Consider the following 20,420-nt stretch of genomic DNA (forward strand, 5'->3'; position numbering starts at 1 on the left):
AATAGGAGTGGTGAGAGAGTGCATCCTTTTCTTGAAAGTGGAATGCTTCTAGCTTTTGCTCATTGAGTATAATATTGGCTGTGGGTTTGTCCTGTTGGCTCTTATTTTGAGGTATATTCCTTCAATATCTAGTTTATTGAGAGTTTTTAACCTGAATGGATGCTGAATTTCAACAAAAGCCTTTCCGCATCTATTGAGATAATCATGTGGTTTTTGTCTTTAGTTTTGTTTATGTGATGAATCACATTTATCGATTTCTGTATGTTGAGTGAACCTTGCATCCTAGGGATGAAGGCTACTTGATTGTGGTAAATACACTTTTTGATGTGCTGCTAGATTAGTTTGCCAGTATTTTTTTTTTTTTTGAGGATTTTTGCATTCATGTTCATCAAAGATATTGGCCTAAAATTTTCTTTTTTTTTGTTTTATCTCTGCCAGGTTTTGGTATCAGGATGATGCTGGACTCATAGAATGAGTTAGAGAGGAGTCCCTCCTTTTCAATTTTTTTTGTATCATTTCCATAGGAATGGTACCAGCTATTCTTTGTACATCTGGTAGAATTCAGCCGTGAATTAATCTGATCCTAGGATTTTTTGGTTGGTAGGCTATTTATTACTGCTTCAATTTCAGAACTCATTATTGGCCTGTTTAGGGATTCAATTTCAGGGTGTATATGTCCAGAAATTTATCAGTTTCTTCTACATTTCCTAGTTCATGTGCATAGAGGTATTTATAATATTCTCTGATGGTTGTTTATATTTCTATGGAGTTAGTAGTAGTATTACCCTTATCATTTCTGATTGCATTTATTTGAATCTTCTCTCTTTTCTTCTTTATTAGTCTAGCTAGCAGTCTACCTACTTTATTAATTTTTTTCAAAGTGCCAGCTCCTGGTTTTGTTGATGTTTTGAATTTTTGTGTGTGTGTGTGTCTCTGTATCCTTATTTGTAAACATGGTAAGAACACTACTACCTCTCACAACAGTACCTGAATAATCCTGTTTTTTGTAAGTAGATGGATTTGTCTTTTATATAAGTTGATGAATTGATTATCGTAGAAATATTTTTTTAATTTCAAAAGAAAAAAATTATTTTGTTTTTCTTTTGTTCAGTGTTTGCTTTTGTAAAGCATTAGTAGTTACACTATAATAACTTATACACAATAAAAATCAAGTTCTGCTCTCCTGCTTTCCTTCTCCATGTTGCCTCCAGTCCACATGTTCAAGCTATCGTCCACAGCATTATTTTCTGATAAATATGTTATAACAGTTTGATCTAAGTGTAGATACATTATACTGTACTCGTCCCTGGAAGAAAACAAATTTTAATATGCAAGTGTTTATTTATATAATACATAAATGGAAAAAACTATGGTAGCCATGCAACCTAATTATGACTTGTAGATGGTGATTTCTAGATACTCTCCTACTAGAAATGAATGTTTAAAAGTCCTAAGAGGACTATTTTATTTATACATGCACTCATGTTCACCTTATTCCATATACTGTACATGGTTATTGACAATCTGGGAATTTAAAGGTGCAGCCCTCAAAAAACTGTTAAATAACTAAAAAAGTAAACAATTGGGCTCTATGGTTGGACAGGGAAAACACTCACCAAATTCCCAATTTAAAATTTCTTATCAGTAGGAAAATATTTAAAAATAATTTTCTGTATATATGTATGGATAGATGTATATATTGAATTTTTCATGTATCTCATCAATACATTTTAAGTCAAGACATTTGGTTGTGTTATTTTTTCTGGCTAATAACCAATATGTCAAAATATAAAAATATTTTGTTACATCATTTTAAAAAATCCATTTATCATTTCAACAGCTTGTACTGTGTTTTAAAAAATTTTATACTTTTCATGACTAAATTCTCTGATTTCTAGTGTTAAATCCCCTATTTAAATTAAAGCCTGAGGCTTTTTGTTATTCAGAAACTGATGAATAAAATCAAATCTATTTCAAAATTCCATTGATCAAGTAAATTTTATTACCTGATTTATCAGTAATATATCTCAGCTCTGAGCGTATGTATTTAAATTATTCTCCCTGTAATAAATAGATGATGAAAATATTCTAAACTAGATGGAGATAGCATACATGGTGTTGTGATATGGCAGCAATTACACAGTGATACACGTGAGATTCTACTCTACTTCCATTATTGATGGTGAGTAACATAGGCACGTCCCTTATTCTCTCTGGTCTCCTAGGAAGTTTGAGACTAGAAGATCTCCAAGATCCTTTCTAACTCTAAAGTTCTTAAATCCTTAACTTTCCCATTCTTTCATTCTTTAGCAAATATTTGTTGAGCACCTATTATGTGCCTGGCAGTGCTCTAGGCATTTAGGGTACATAAATAAGCAAAACATACAAAAATCCCCTGCCTTTATAGCATTTATATTATAGTGAAAGAAACAGGCAGTAAGCAGATGTAATAAGTAGGTTGGGTAGTATCTTTAAGGATTATGGAACAAAGTTGTATTAGTCCACTTGTGTTGCTAAGAAGAAATACTTGAAGTTGAGTAATTTATAAAGTAAGGAGGTTTGTTTTGGCTCACAGTTCTGTAGGTTCTACCGGAAGCTGGATTCCAGCATCTGCTTCTGGTGAGGACTCAGGAAGTTTCCAATCATTGTAGAAGGCGAAGGGGTAGCAGGCAATGTCACATGCTGAGAGCAGGAGCAAGAGGTGGAGGGAGGAGGAGGTGCCACGCTTGTTCTTTTTTTATTAATTTAAAATTTTATTTTAAGTTCCAGGGTACATGCGCAGGATGTGCAGCTTTGTTATATAGGTAAATGTGTACCATGGTAGTTTGCTGCACCTATCAACCCATAACCTAAGTATCAAGCCCAGCATGCATTAGCTATTTTTTCTAATGCTCTCCCTCCCCAACCCCACCCACCACAGGCCCCAGTGTGTGTTGTTCCATTCTTTGTGTCCGTGTGTTCTCATTGTTCAGCTCCCACTTATAAGTGAGAATATGCAGTGTTTCGTTTTCTGTTCCTGTGTTAGCATGCTGAAGATAATGGCTTCCAGCTCCATTTATGTCCCTGCAGAGGACATGATCTTGTTCCTTTTTACGGCTGCATAGCATTCTATGGTGTATATGTACCACATTTTTTGTACCACATTTTCTTTATCCAGTCTGTCATTGATGGGCATTTGGGTTGATTCTATTTCTTTGCTACTGTGAATAGTGCAGTGTACATATGCATGCATTTATCTTTGTAATAGAATGATTTATATTCCTTTGGGTATATACCCAGTAATGGGATTGCTGGGTCAAATGGTATTTCTGGTTCTGGATCTTTGAGGAATCGCCACACTGTCTTACTCAATGGTTGAACTAATTTACATTCCTAACAACAGTGTAAAAGCATTCCTATTTCTCCACAGCCTCTCCAGCATCTGTTGTTTCTCGACATTTTAATAATCGCCATTCTGACTGGCATGAGATGGTATCTCATTGTGGTTTTGATTTGAATTTCTTTAATGATCAGTGATGTTGAGCTCATGTGGCCAGGCTTCTTTAAACAACCAGCAAGAACTCACTTATTACTCAGAAGAGGTATCAAACCATTCATGAGGGATTTGCTCCCATGACCCAAACACCTCCTACCAGGCTCACCTTTAACATTGGGGATCACATTTCAACATGAGATTTGGAGGGGACAAACATCTAAACCCCATCAAAAGTAAAGTAGTGTAGGAGGGTTGGGAAAGCTGGGTAGGACTTCATTTTTACAACCGTGGTGGTCAGAGTAGGCTTCATTAAGAATGTAACTTTGAGCAAATATTTGAAGGAAGTGGGGAGGTGGGCCATGCAAATATGGGTATCAGAAGGAAAACATTTCAAACAGAGAAAAAGTCATGTGAAGCCATAAGTCAAGAGTGTTTCCAGCATTTAAGGGGGTTGGCAACGTAACCTTATGCTAGAGCATAAGGAGGCAAACAGTAGTGAGAAGATACAGAGGAAATGTGTAGGGGAGACAGAGCTTGAGAAAACTTCTACACCATTTTAAAGACATTCCTACAATGTGTTTGTGGTAGCCAGTTCTAGAAAACTATTACTAAATTAATTCTAAAGTGCCCCCTTTGATAGATTAATGTACCTGGTACTTCGATCATTCTTGCCTCTAATTAGGCAAAGATGTTTGGTCTCTAAAGATTGAGATGGGGAAAGTAGTTGATGTTGGCAAGGTTAATGATGGTATGCTAGTGATTTATTTTAAAGTCCAAAATTAGAGATAGAAAGCATGACAGAGAGAGAAAAGGAGGATGACTAAATGTATTAATGGGACAAGTGATTATTTTAATAATTTCTTTAATTGGCATTAAAATTGATGAGACATTTGTGTTTTTCCAACTACGGCAACTCAGTAAACCAAAGCAAATAAGGAAAATTCCCTCACCAGCACTATCATTTCTGTACTGTGTATTTTTAAAATTTACTTTTAAACATTAAACAGCTTTATTATTGCAGCAGTTTTAGGTTTATAGGAAAACTGAATGGAAAGAACAAACAGTTTTCATATAATATAATCCCTCTCAACTTCCCCTTGTCCCACCCAGTTTTCATCCATCATTAACGTCTTCCATTAGTGTGGTACATTAGTTACAATTGATGAGCCAATATCGAGGCATTATCCTTAAAGTTTACAGTTTACATTAGGGCTCACTCTGGGTTGCACATTTCATGTATTTTGACAAATGTCTGACCTATGTCCATAGTATCATGCAGAATAGTTTCACTGCCCTAAAATTCCCCTTTGCTCCACCTATTTATCCCTCTCTCCCCCCAAAACCCTAGTAACTATTGGTCTTTTTTTTTTACTGTCTCCATAGTTTTACCTTTTGCATGAATTCACTTAGTTGGAATCATACAGTAACTACCCTTTTCAGATTGACTTATTTCACTTAAAAATATACATGTAAGTTCCTTCTCTGTCTTTTCAAGGCTTGATACCTCATTTACTTATTATCAAATAAGATTCCATACTATGGATGTGCCAGAGTTCGTTTATTCATCGGTTCCAAGACCTGTTGGTTGCTTCCAAGTTTTGGCAATTATAAAGTTGCTATAAACAATCTCATGCACATTTAGTGTAGACATAAACATTCAGCACATCTGGGTGAATATCAAGTAGTACAGTTGCTGGTTCACATGGCAAGAGTATGTTTAGTTTTCTAAGAACCTGCCAAACTGTCTTGACAAAGTGGCTATACCAGTTTGCATTCCCACCAGAAGATAACCTCCTATGTTATCTTCTAATGTTTCATAGTGAATGAGAGTTCCTGTTGCTGCATATCCTCGGGAGAGTTTGATGATGTCAGTGATTTGGAAATAGCCATTTTAAAAGATGTTTAGTGGCATCTCATTTTTGTTTTAATTTGAAAATCCCTGATAACAAATGAGTATGAGTATTTTCTATATGCCATTAGCCATTTGAATAAATTCTTTAGGGAGGTTTCTATTCAGATGTTTCATCCATTTTTCTCATCTGGTTGTTTATTTTCTTATTTTTGAGTTTTTAAAGTTCTTTATATATTTTGAATACCAGGCCTTATCAGATATATGTTTTAGAATATTTTCTTTGGTCTCTAGCTTGTCTTTTCATTCTCCTAAGTGTCATTTATGCAGAAGTTTTTAATTTAACAAAGTCCAACTTACCAATTTCCCATTTATGGTTCCTGGTTTTGGCAATATTATGTAAAAAGTCATTGCAACACCCAAAGCCACTAGATTTTCCCCTATGTTATCTTCTACAAGTTTTATAGTTCTCAGTTGACTTTTAATTCAATGAACAATTTTGAGTTAATTTTGGTAACACATGTATACTCTGTGTCTAGATTCTTTTTGTTTGTTTGTTTGTTTGTTTGTGGGTGTAGTTGTTCCGCATTATCCTTTCTGCATTAGATTGCCTTTGATTCCTTGTCAAATATCAGTTACTTATATTTGTGTGAGTCTGTTTCTGGGCTCTCTATTCTATTCCATTATCAATGTGTCTATTCTTTCACAAATACTACATTGTCTTTGTTACTATAGCCTTATATTATGTCTAAAGTCTGGTAGTGTCAGTTATCTGACATTTTTCTTCTCCTTTAAACTTGGGTTGGTTATTCGGAGTCTTTGACTTTCCTTTTTAAATTCCAAGTGAGCCTCTCAGTATCCTCAAAATAACTTGCTAGGACTTTTACTAGGATTGATTGAATCTATAAATCAAGTTGGGAAGAACTTACATCTTGACAATATTGAGTCTTCCTCATGAAATAACATCTATTTATCTATCTTTGAGATTTTTCATCAGTTTTGTAGTGTTCTTCGTATATATCATGTACTTTTTTGTTAGATTTATAAATATATATTTCTTTTTTGGTGCTAATATAAATTATATTGTTTTAAATTTTGAATTCCAATTGTTCATTCCTGCTATATAAAAAAATATTAAATTTGCATATTATTCTTGCATCCTGCAACTTTTCTCTAATTGCTTCTCACTTCCAGGAATTTTTTTGGTTGACTATTGGTTGGTTTTCTACAGAGACCATCATGTCATCTATGAACAGTTTTATTTCCTTCTCAATTAGTATACTTTTTCCCCTTTTTTCTGTTTTTATTCTACCAATGACTTCCATTATGATGTTGAATAGGAGTTGTGAGAGCAGACATCCTTGCTTGTTCATGATTTTAGTAGAAAAATGACTAGTTTTTCACTATTAAGGATGATATTAGCTATAGGTTCTTCATCAATATTCTTTATCAATATGAAGTTCCCTTCTATTCCTAGTTCCCTAAGAGTTGTCATCATGAATGGGTATTGCTTTTCATCATATTCTTTTCTGCATGTATTGATATAATTATTTAATGTTTATTCTGTAGCTTGTTGATATGATGGATTACATTAATTGATTTTCCGATGTTTACTGGCCTGGCATACTTGGAATAAATCCTACCAGATCATGGTATATTATTATTTTCTTCCATTGTTGAATTTAATTTGCTAATACTTTTTGAGAATTTTTGCATCTATGTTCATAAGAAATATTGGTCTGTAGTTTTCCTTTCTAGTAATGTTTTTGTCTGGTTTTATATTATGATTTTGTTCTGAAAGGTTATTAATAATTGATTGAATTTCTTTAATAGAGATAGGTGTAGTCAGATTATCTGTTTTTTCTTGTGTGAATTTCAGTAGATGTGCCTTTCAAGGAATTGGTCAATTACATCTAGATTATCAAATATATGGTATATATTGTTAATAATATTTTTTGCCTAGGTGCGGTGACTCACACCTGTAATCCCAGCACTTTGGGAGGCCGAGGCAGGCAGATCACTTGAGGTTAGGGATTCGAGACCAGCCTGGCCAACATGGTGAAACCTGTCTCTACTAAAAACGCAAAAATTAGCCAGGCATGGTGGTGGGCACCTGTGATCCCAGTTACTCAGGAGGCTGAGGTGAGAGAATCGCTTGAACCTGGGAGGCAGAAGTTGCAGTGAGCTGAGATAGCACCACTGCCCTCCAGCCTGGGCAACAGAGCAACCTCTGTCTCAGTAATAATAATAATAATGATGATGATGATATTTTTCATTACTCTTTTAAAATTCATGGGATCAGTAGTGATGGTTCTTTTGTCATTTTCAATATTAATGCTTTGGGTCTTCTCTCTTTTTTTCTCAGTTAACTTGGCTAGAGGTTTAGCAATTTTATTAATCTTTTCAAAGAATCAACTTTTTATTGATTTCTAATCTTTCTTACTTTAAACTATATGCATTCAATGCTATAAAATTTTCCTCTAAGCACTGCTTCACTTCATCCCATATACTTTGATTAACCATATTTTATGTTTAATTTTTAATTGAAATAGAATATTTTAAAATTTCTCTTGGAACTTCGTTGACCTATGTGTTATTGAAAATTGTGTAGAATTCGGCTGTGAATCCACCTAGTCAAAGACTTCATGACTAAAACACCAAAAGCAATGGCAACAAAGGCCAAAATTGACAAATGGGTTCTAATTAAACTAAAGGACTTCTGCAAAGCAAAAGAAACTATTATCAGAGTGAAGGCACCCTAGAGAATGGGAGAAAATTTTTGCAATCTATCCATCTGACAAAGGGCTAATATCCAGAATCTACAAGGAAGTTAAACAAATTTACAAGAAAAAACAGAAACAACCCCATCAAACCATGGGCGAAGGATGTGAACAGACACTTCTCAAAAGAAGACATTTATGAGGCCAATAAACATATGAAAAAAAGCTCGTCATCACTGGTCATTAGAGAAATGCAAATGAAAACCACAATGATATACCATCTCACACCAGAATGGTGATCTTTAAAAAGTCAGGAAACAACAGATGCTGGAAAGGATCTGGAGAAATAGGAATGCTTTCGCACTGTTGTTAGGAGTGTAAATTAGTTCAACCATTGTGGAAGACAGTGTGGCAATTCCTCAAGGATCTAGAACCATAAATACTATTTGAGCCAGCCATCCCATTACTGGGTATATACTCAAAGGATTATAAATCATTCTACTTTAAAGACACATGCATGGCTGGGCGCTGTAGCTCACGCCTACAATCCCAGCACTTTGGGAGGCTGAGGTGGGTGGATCACAAGGTCAAGAGATCGAGGCCATCCTGGTAAACATGGTGAAACACTGTCTCTACTAAAAATACAAAAAATTATCCGGGCATGGTGGCGGGTACCTGTAGTCCCAGCTACTTGGGAGGCTGAGGCAGGAGAATCACTTGAACCCAGGAGGTGGAGGTTGCAGTGAGCCAAGATTGCACCACTGCACTCTCCAGCCTGGTGACAGAGTGAGACTCCATCTTAAAAAATAAAATAAAATAATAAATAAATAAAGACACATGCACATGTATGTTTATTGCAGCACTGTTCACAATAGCAAAGACTTGGAACCAACCCGAATGCCCATCAATGATAGACTAGATAAAGAAAATGTGGCACATATACACCATAGAATACTATGTAGCCATAAAAAAGGATGAGTCTTTTGAAGGGACATGGATGAAGCTGGAAACCATCATTCTCAGCAAACTAACACAGGAACAGAAAACCAAACAGTGCATGTTCTCACTTATAAGTGGGAGTTGAACAACGAGAACACATGGACACAGGGAGGGGAACATCACACACTGGGGCCTGTCGGGGTGGGAGATAGGGGAAGGATAGCATTAGGAGAAATACCTAATGTAGATAACGGGTTGATGGGTACAGCAAACCACCATGGCACGTGTATACCTATGTAACAAACCTGCAGGTTCTGCACATGTATCCCAAAACTTAAAGTATAATAAAAAGATAATCATACTAAAGGAAAAAATAAAAATAATTTCCTGACTATGCATAATCAAAAATCTATCTAATATATCTAATGCCAATTTGGGAATCGGGCATTTGAGAAATAAAAATAAAATAATTTATAATAAAAAGAAAATTGTGTCGTATAATATCAAACAGGATTTTTCAGCTATCTCCCTGTTATTGACTTCTAGTTTAATTCCATTGTGTTCTAAGAGCATACATTGTATGATTTCTATTCTTTTAAATTTGCTAGTTTGTTTAATAGCTCAGAATGTTGTCAGTCTTCATGAATGTTCTGTGTGAGCTCGAGAAGAGTGTGTATTCTGCTCTTTCTGGGTGAAGTACTTTATAAATGTAAATTAGACCCAGTTGATTGATGCTGTTAAGTTCAACTACTGCCTGACTGGTTTGCTGCCCTCTGATCTGCCAATTACTGAGAGAGGAATCTTGGCATCTTTAACTATAATAGTAAATTCATTAGTAAATTGGCAAGTATTTCCCTTTGCAATTCTGTGAGCTTTTGCCTGAAATGATGCTCTGTTGTTAGGTGCACACACATAAATGATTGTTATGTCTCTTGAACATTATATAATGCTGTATCAGTCCATTTGGGCTGCTGTAACAATGCCTTTGACCGGGTAATTTGTGAATAGAAGAAATTTTTAAATGGGGTTATGATGAGGTCTCAGTCTTTTAGTGAGACTGCGCCCTGAGTTGTGTCCTTTACAATTGACTCTCAGCATTTTTTTTCTTCTTTTTTCTCCTTGGATGAAACAAGAAGGCTGGAATGCCTGGAACCGGTTATTTCCCTTCTCCCCCATGGAGAACTAGAGGGGATGGATTTTATATTTTCCCTTCCATACTTTTGTTAGGCTGTGGTCCGCTCCAGTCAGTTAAACTCTCTTTAAATAGTTTGCCTTAAGGCAGGCCTCATTGGCAAGAACAGAATGTTCTCCATATGTTTCAAAATAGCTATTTCCCCCCTCCTACCAGAAACAGGCGGGAATGTTCCTCTGATCTTCGTTATAAGAACTTGATGAGGCTGGGCACGGTGGCTCATGCCTGTAATCCCAGCACTTTGGGAGGCCAAGGCGGGTGGATCACAAAGTCAGGAGGTCAAGACCAGCCTGGCCAAGATGGTGAAACCCCATCTCTACTAAAAATATAAAAATTAGCCAGGTGTGGTGGCGGGCGCCTGTAATGTCATCTACTTGGGAGGCTGAGGCAGAGAATTGCTTGAACCCAGAAGGCGGAGTTTGTAGTGAGCCAAGATCGCACCACTGCACTCCAGCCTGGGCAACAGAGCGAGACTCTGTCATAAATAAATAAATAAAGAAAGAACTTGATGAGACTTCTGGAAGTAAGACTCATGAAACTGTGGGTGTCCTCAAAAGAGTTCCTCCCCTCAACACTCAGAGTATTTAACTTTCAAACTTGTTCACACTGAGCCTCCAGCAGTTGATCAATTATAGTTGAGGATTTTCCACCCTTGTCTTAGTTCCTGCAGGACTGCCTTTCCCTGGGCTTCTGTTCTAGTACATTGTGGTTCAATGTGTCCCCCTCTCTCTTTCTTCAGTTTTAGGGACAGCAGTTTGTCCTGTGACCTCAATTCTCTAATGCAGGGGTATCCAAGCTCCAGGCCCATGGCCTATTAGGAACTAGGTTGCACAGCAGAAGGTGAGGGGCAGGTGAGTGAACATTAACTTCTGAGCTCCACCTCCTGTCAGATCAGTGGCAGAAGCGTTAGATTCCCATAGAAGCATGAACCCTATTGTGACCTGTGCATGTGAGGGACCTAGATTGTGTGCTCCTCATGAGAATCTAACTAATGCCTGATGATCTGAGGTGGAGCAGTTTCATTACAAAGCCATTTTCCCTGGCACCTCATCCGTGGAAAAAATTGTCTTCCACGAAAGGGTCCCTGGTGCCAAAAAGACTGGGGATCACTGCTCTAATGGATCTAAAAATAGTTGTTGATTTTCAGTTTATTCAGCCTTTTTTTGTGTGTGTGAAGACTGGATCAATGATTTCCAGTTCCTTATATGCTGGACCAGAGACTGCAAGTCTGTACTGTATATAGTTACTGCATTGTTCGATCTCTCTATATATCTGTAATTCTGAAGCTATAGACGGCAGTTAATTGGTCTTACCCAACACTCATACATCACTTAGGGGACATGACAGAAAATATGGGAATGAGCTAAATTTTCATTAATATCAGTAGCATTGTTGTTATGTCCATCCTGTATCAACTTACCTTAAAACCTATAACCTCTTCTCTGCAAGGGAAATTTTCCTATGACTTTAGATTTTTTTCTTTCTTCTTATATATTATTTGAGTGTTTTCAAACTAACCCATAGGACACTTTGCACTTCTAATGATTAAGCAGTAACTCAGTTCATTGCTTTGCCTTATCAGTGGTAACTAAAGAGCAGACCCCTATTAGAACAGCTGAGTGTAGCTGGGGCCAAGAAATGTCATATTGTCCTCTCACTGATGCATTTCACACACTGGTTTTAATAAGCTACATACCTAGTGAAATGCATGCAGTGTTTCTGATAGCCAAAGGATTTCACTCAGAGACTACAAGTCAGTGCCAGTGACCTTCGTTCAACATTGCAGGCACCAGGAGTGTCTGGATACTGCAGGAGAGGAACTTCGGGAAAAAGTCCTAATCATTTTCTTTCAAAGCCTTATCTGGCCAACCTAGATACATGGACATTGTTAAAGTAGATGGTCTCTAATACACATCTGATATAGTTTGGATGTCCCCTCCAAATCATATTAAGATGTAATCCCCAATGTTGGAGGTGGGGCCTGGTGGGGTCTTGGGTGTGGATCTCTCATGGCTGATAGTGAGTTCTCACAAAATCGGGTTGTTGTAAAGTGTGGCACACTGCACGCCTCCGGCACTCTCTCTGTTTTTCCTGCTTTCCCCATGTAATGTGCCTGCTCCCAGTTGGCCTTCTGTCATGAGAAAAAGCTTCTTGAAGCCTCCCCAGAAGCAGTTGCTGGTGCCATGCTTCCTGGAGAGTCTGCAGAACCATGAGACAGTTAAACCTCTTTTCTTAAGTATCACCCAGTCTCAGGTATTCCTTTATAGAAATGCATTCGTGGCTTAATACACCATCTATTCTGGAACTTAACAATTAACACTCATATTTTCTATTACCTCTTCATATCTGTTGTTGAATGTTTTCCTTCAAAGGAGTCTTCATTAAAAAGAAATGCTGAGGAGTGTCTTCATCAAAACATTTAATATAGATTTAATTTGATAATAGTATAATAGTTATATTTAGATGACCTGATTTTGGTCTGTCTGTTTAAATTCAACAAGTTCTCTTTAAGTTTTTAATGTTCTACATTATAAGCAGTAGCTTTGATCATAATATAACCTTTACATATAACCTTGATGATAACATAAACTCAAGTATACTTTAATATTTTTGTATATTCTTGGAATCTGTATTTTATGACAAAAATTATGCTAAAATTATTACTTTATGTTATAAAATGTTGACAGTTAATATATTACTGGGTCTGTGTTTGACTAAAATTTAAAAAATATTAAAATAGCAATAGCCAAATTCATCCAGCAGTTAATTTTTAGAAAGCTATTTCAAATAATTATTACTGTGATATGAGTTGCCGTTTTAGTTAAGTATGTTTAATAAATGTAAAATTAGAAACAAATGGCATTAGAATTAATTATTTTTCAAGGAAGTTAGCCATTGAGGTTTTTCAAAATTATCAACATTTAAAAGTTATTAAAAATATATACCTAATGCTAAATGACGAGCTAATGGGTGCAGGAAATCAACATGGCACATGGATACATATGTAACAAACCTGCACATTGTGCACATGTACCCTAAAACCTAAAGTATAATTAAAAAAAATAAAATAAAATAAATAAAAAATAAATAAATAAATAAATAAATATTTTGCTGAGAGTTATCACAAAGAAACCCTCAGAATACAATAATATCATTTCTATTGAAGGATAGAAATATGTGCTATAATTTCAGTTGTTAGTGGGTTTCCCATTAGACATAATGAATAAACAATATTATGAGTTCTTAAGTAATACTCCTAGTTTTCCCATTGGCCACAGTTGCTATGGAAACACTTGACATAACATGTAATTATTCAATTTAATAAACTGGAGGTATTATAAATACATGTTACTAATGAAATAACCTACAAACTGGCCAGAAATTGCATTGAAATAAATAGTGAGTTAGTAAAGTTGACCAGAATTAATTGGGACTAGTGGTAGGGTCAAATAACGGGGTAAGATGTGTTGACACGTATTAGAGAGTTTAATGCTCATGACATGGGGGAAGGAAAGTCATGGTGTGGTTTTTGAGAAGTAGAGTAGGAAGAGAATGGAAGGAAAATGAATTTGACAAGAGCATGTAGGATTGAAGATTAAAAAGACTGAATGCAGAGAGAAAAATAAACTGTAAAACCAATAAAAATAGACACATTAATAAATAAATATGTGCTGAGGTTTGGGGAAAAACAAAGTGTTGCAGTTACATTTTCATGTAATTTGTAAACTAATTTTGCCAGAAAAGAATGACAAAATAAATATAATAAAGCCATTTCTTTTTAAGTTATTGTGATGTAAACCAAGATTTGTGTAAAAATCAGAGTTCACTTTAATTAGGTTCTGTATAGTATGCTATCTTCAAAATGTTAAAATATTTTCTGCACATTACTGTGGTTTTTAAAATGACTTCTATAATCTCATATTCATTTATCATATTCATGTATCATGAGGGTCCTCTTTTTCTGCAGTCACACAACCTTAGTCTAACATAGACAAAATTCTTTAGCAATAAAAAATTTGTGTTTATACCTCCTCCAGCTTTTTAAATGCTTAAGACAGTTACAGTTTTTTTTTTATTATGTCCAGTTTGACGTACAGAAGTTGATGACAGAAGCAAACACAGGTCCTACTAACCAAGGAAAATATAACATCCATTGGCTCACTTTATAACCCACAATTTCTACAGATAGAAAATACAACAGTCAATATATTGAGCTGTTACATAGCCAGGGATTTCATTCTTTCATCAATCATCTGGATGTCATGATACTTTTAATCTCCAATCATAAAAAGTTATTTTTTAATGATTTTTAAAGGTATATACCATTGAAGAATCGGGGCTAAACATTCTGGTGTGGTCAGTGATTGGAAATAAAAGACCAGGATGGACATATGGCTATGTGCCTCTCTCCAGTAACAGTCCATTTAAGGTGGCATTTGAAGCTGATTTGGATGGAAATGAGGACATCTTTATTGCTCTTGATGACATCTCTTTTACCCCAGAGTGTGTGACTGGAGGTAAGTGATTCTTTCAGAAAATGGGAATAAGTATTTGTTTTTAGTATCTAAATATGCTAAAGATTTGGGAATTTCTGAGGAATTACATTTATTTCTGGGTCCAGTTCTATTTACACATGGAAAAGAGTCATATATAGTAAGAAGTAAAGTTTCTCTGTCTATGAACTTTGCCATGAAATTTTCATGTCTTGTAGGCAACAAATAACTTTGCACTAAAGTTGTTTTAGAAACCCTGAGGAAATTTTGTTCGGTGAACGTAGCTTTATTTTCTGCTTTCCTTATCCCCAAAGATTCACAAGAACTGCACAAGGCAAAGGCCCCTGTGGCTACCTATTATCTTCCAGACTGTCTTCTCCATCTGTATTAACCTTTTCCCTTCCTCAGGCCACGTTCCTTCTCCTAACCATTTCTACTGTACAAGCTAGAATGCTCATTCTATTTCAAAAAGAAAAAAAAAGTTCTATTCTAAACACCTTTTCTAAAAATGTCACCCCTTTAACTGAAATCTGAATTTCTGCTGTTTAACATGTTGCCCCCTAAGTGGGGCTGTTTGTTTCCTTACTGAGTCTTCCATTTAAAATATTAAATAGTGGGGTCATTGTCTTTCTAGCTACTCAATGCCTCTTTTAAAGTGTTTTTTTGTTTTTTTTTTCCCTAACACTCCTACTCAAAGTTTCTTTTCTTTTAAGGCCACACGTCTGAATTTTTATTCTTCTCATAGTTTTTCTCTGGATTCAAAATCCTGGGCAATTTCAACTTCAGGTGACACACCCTATCTAAAACATCAACTTCTTTGAGTCTAATAACCAGTGCAAACCTGCTTCCTCAAGAAGTCACTCCCATAGTTACATTCAGGGCCTGAGCATCCCCTTTGAAATCTTAAGGTTAAAAATCTCATATAATCACCACTTTCTCATCTTCATTACTCCTCCTAAACCCTTTTTCTAGTAACATTATTAAGAAAAAAATATATATTCTAGATCATCAAGGCCTCCTGGTTTTTGGGGTTCCATAAACAGCCTCTTACTTTTTCCCCCAATAATTATAGACTTAATGATTAACATCTTATCCAAATCCATTTGCATTCTGAATTTTGAATTCTATTATGTTCTGTTTCTTAAATTTTTCACACAAATTTGAATAGTATGTACCAGGCAATTTGCTAAGCATTTTGCACATATTAATACATTTATTTATCAGCACACCCCTGTAGATTTTAGATATATATTCATATAATAATATGAATAGATTATTCAGCTCATATTCTGCCATAATGGCTTTACGATAAATAAACTTATTTACAATAAATTATAATTTATTTACAGTGAGTAAATCTATTATTGTAAGTAGATTCTAGATCTGTATTCATATAATAATATGAATAGATTATTCATCCTATGTTCTGCCATAATGGCTTTAATCATCTTTGCGATTGAGTTCATATAACCATCTGAATTTTCTAAAATTGCTGCTAGTCGTGCCAATGGGGACCACTAAATATGCTGGTTTGTCACCTTAGCTAGGCCTTTTAGGGTCCCAGATGCATCAGTTTCTCATTTCCTGGCACCAATTTTCTCCAGCAATCCTCAAATCCTCCCATTTCTCCCTGGCATGTTCTTCACTCTGCTGGTATTCTTGTGTCCTTTGAATAGAAATAAAGCCATTTTGTGACAAATTCCTTTAATTTTCTCATTTTCACCTCCAAATGGGCCTGCACCTGCCTCCAAACTCTTTTTCTCACCATTTATCTCAGGGAAAAAAAAACTCCATCTTCCCAAGCATGAATATATATTTTTAGAACATTTGCTTTCTCAACTTCTCTCAGCCATTGCTCCATAAAAGTCTTCTGTGGCTCATGTCTTCAGTACCTCTTCTTCCACTCATTCTTGGCTCTGTCTTTTATATATATATTCCATAATATGTATATATATTATAAAATGTATTATTATATATTATTATATATTGCTAATTATATTATTATATTATACATTAGTAACTTATGTATTAACATGCAGTCCATATATATAATTCCATATATATCATTATATATATTTTATATATATACTGGAATATATATTTCATATTTCTTATATATATTATTCCATATGTATATATTGGAATAATATATATTTGTATGTATTTTACCAATTTTGAGCTCCTCAAGAGCAAGAGAAGCTTGAGAGCTTGTAATTCATCTCCAGATTCTAACATAGGGCCTAGGAAATATAACCTAAGAAATTACTATTTTTCAAAATAACATACTAACAATGAAAACTGATTGTGTGAACAACAGCCTAACATTCACCAAAGTATAAAGATTCGTCTTTCCCAGTATGTTATAGAACAGACTTTACTGTCAAGGATGATTTAAAAAAACAAAACAGTAAGACCTTTGGCATTAAACCTTTAACCTTGTCATTTTGTGTAATAAAAGTACCTCTCCCCAGCCCCATTCTCTCCTCCAAAATCCAGAGTCTTAAGGCATAGCTTCTACAGCACGACTTCATTATTGATTCAGGCAGATGCTTTTAGAAAATCATAAATTAAATCAGCACTCCTCAAACTGGGGTGTACAGATGCCCACAGCAATGTCCTAGGGATTATGCAATACCACAAAATAAATCTGTTGTAATTCATTGGGTTTATTTGAAGATTTGGGGAGAAAGGTTAAATAATTTATTATGTGACATTTGAAGTAAACTCAAATCTACTATAGAGTGGAATGTCAAAGAGAAAACAGAAAGCTTTAAAGAAATGTGATCCTTTAGCGCTATTACTAATGTCCTCTTCCCTGTGGTTTGTGGCACTATGGTGGAAAATTTTGAGAGGTACCTAATAGATAATTTAGACATGGAACACCTGTGTCATATAATAGACAATATGCATAATATATTGGTGAATATGAAAGTTATAACCAATGCAAGATCTAAATAATACAAGAGTCTGTTGTTAAGTATAGAAAAATGGTAAAAGCATGAAACCAATTTTAATAAGGTATCCATCAAAAAAGACATCTATCTATAAATTCTGAAAGATATACAAAATATAATATCTGTCTCTGAAAAATAGAAATATGGATTATTTTTCTTTTCTTCATGGTATTTTTCATACATTTTTTTAATGTCTTCTTAAAACTGTGTTGTTTGTAATTGGGAAAAAATGATGTTACTTTATCAAGTAAAAGTATAAGGTCATGATACATATAATTAAGAACCACACATTTTGGGTTAATTATTGTTTTAATCTTGCCCTAAATGAAGTTATTTATTGGAATCATTATAGGGAACTATTGCATAGATGGATTTATTTCTATTACTTTGAGTCCTGTGTTTTTCCAATAGTTATTCCTGTTAATAATAACTCATCTCTGTGAAACTCTTTGAGAAATGTGAGAACAGATTGTAATTAGCTCTTCTTACTTGCCAAAGTTAGGGAACATCAGGCAGAATAAACATTACGGGTGAGCTGTTCTGCTAGTAGTTCAGGGGTCTGATGTTTCACTGTTCTGGAGCAATTCTTTATCCTGTGTAAGAATGAGTAATCTAGAATTAGTTTTGCCTTAGCAGTTTTTCTTCCAGTTGCCTTAACTTTCCAAATAGCAGCCAACGAAGTCAGACAGAAATTTTAGATGTTCAAGAAGGAAAAAAACATAGCAATTATATATGTGCCTCAGAGACATTTGGTAAAAATTATCTTTTAAGTGTTAGTACTTAGCAAGGAAAACTTCATTTCCCAGAAATGCTGGATAAAGGAAGCATTCTTTTTCACATAAAATTTAAAATAGGTCAAATTTCTAGACATTCCTCTTTAAAGTTTTTATTTTGTAGGCTAAAAATCTCCAGAATGTGATACAGTTTTCCAATGAAATATAGTTGTTAAAAAATGCAAGAATTCTGATAGTACAGGACCTACCACAATGAATGTTTACTGAATAAAGCAAGAAACAGAAATTAAATAGATTTTTTTTCAGTATTCATTTATGTGTTCATACTTCAGCCCTTTGGAAATGTGAAAAAGTCTATGCCATTAAAACTACTAGCTTTGTTTGTCTTTCCTTAGTTAACTCAGACAAGATACAAATGAACCAAAGCACCTGAATTAATGGATAGTTTTCTTAAGATCTTATAATAAAACATCCAGATTTGTGTGTTGAACATGCCAGCTTTCTGCTCAGGTCCAGATTAACATCCTACAATTAAAAACGGCAAAGTCTCAACTTCATTTCAACCTCGTATTAGGTGTTTCGTTGTTGTTTTTACCACCCCCACAAACTCCCATTATCGGAAGGAATATAGAACAACATTTGTCACCCCAAGTTACCTGCAGTTTTGTTTCAGTGTAGAAGATTCCACTAAAAACAGCAGTCCTATCCCCCACCAACCTTTACCTTCCGCATTATTACTTCTCTGTCCTACCTTAATTCCTTTAGGTTTCCCAGGGCAACATTTTGTAAATGAGACAAACTTGATGAAAAAGAGCATCTCCAGAAATTCTGAGTCAGCAGAAGAGTGTGTTTATTTTTATTGCATCTGTTTTCTTTAGCCATATGAGTTTCCAAGAGAGAAATGTGTTTTCTGTTTTACTTCTATCATTTGAAACAAGGAGGATCTCATCTGTCTCCATGATGAAGAAGCATTTTACAGCACTATTAGGACATTGATACCTTTAAAACTATATGTGAGGTTGTAAAATATTTGAAACAACAACGGCTTGAAAATGCTGTGCATTTCTACACAGTTTTGTCAGGAGTTTAATAAGGTGGCAAATACCAATAGACACAACCCTATGGAGATTGCACCATAGCTAGGAAGTGGATTATTTCCATAGAGAAGTTGGCTGGTATACTGGGTAGAAAAGCATCTCCTCAAAAATCCATGTCCTTTGCAAGACCTCAGAATGGAATCCCATTTAGAAATATGGCCTTTGTAGATGTAATTAAGATGTAAATTAAGGGCATTTTGGAGTATGGTGGGCCCTAATCCAATATGACCAATGTCCTTAGAAGAAGAAGAGGAGAAAACACACAGAGAGTACCCTGTGATGAAGGGGACAGAGATTGGAGTAACTCATCTACAAGCCAGGGAATGCCCAACATGGTCAGCTAAAAAGAAGCTAAGACAAAGGAGTGGAGCAGCTTCTCCCCAGAGTCTTTAGAGAGAGCAGGGCCCTAGCAATACTTTGAATTCAGACTTCTGGCCTCAACAACTATGGAAGCATAAATGTCTGGTGTTTTCAGCCATCCAGCTTTGGATACTTTGTTACTGCGACCTTAGGAAACTAATACAACTGGGAACATTGAAGTCTACTTTATAGTCAAGAACTGGGTGCAAATCTTCATTACGCACTGCTTCCTGATTTGCTTTCTGTTTCTCCTGTTTGCTGTCTGGGAAGGGACCCCACTGAGCCATGAGCTCTAGATTCTGTACAGTGGGCAGATGACCTTGACCATGGCACATGTTCCTTCTGGATCCCGCGCCAGGTAAAGGTGTTTGGAAACCCTCCCTGGCCGTGGAAGCCATTAAGACTCGGACTCACATCACTATGGCCCTCTCCTAGGAGGGACTCAAGGCTGGCATGGCTCTGCATGGCAGGCATGGTGGATCAGGGCACCTACCCAGCTCAGCCAGCCCCCAGTGCCCCTTCCTCTGAGCCAGGTGGCGGCAGCAGCCCTGGGCAGAAGAGACAGCCAGGAAGTGGTCTCATGGAAGCCCAGTGGAGCAGAGAAATG

General features: G+C 35.6%; 1 protein-coding gene across 1 annotated transcript in view; it reads left to right on the forward strand.

Annotated features, from left to right (window-relative positions):
* The window catches only part of MALRD1 (MAM and LDL receptor class A domain containing 1), a 695,880-nt gene that overhangs the window by 514,028 nt on the left and 161,432 nt on the right, over positions 1 to 20,420 (forward strand). The window contains exon 33 of the mRNA XM_032166926.2: positions 14,491 to 14,692. Within this exon, the coding sequence (XP_032022817.1) occupies positions 14,491 to 14,692 (202 nt within the window). The remainder of the gene's footprint in view (positions 1 to 14,490; positions 14,693 to 20,420) is intronic.

Source organism: Hylobates moloch, unplaced genomic scaffold, assembly GCF_009828535.3.
Source record: "Hylobates moloch isolate HMO894 unplaced genomic scaffold, HMol_V3 SCAFFOLD_2, whole genome shotgun sequence".
Taxonomy (NCBI): Eukaryota; Metazoa; Chordata; class Mammalia; order Primates; family Hylobatidae; genus Hylobates; species Hylobates moloch.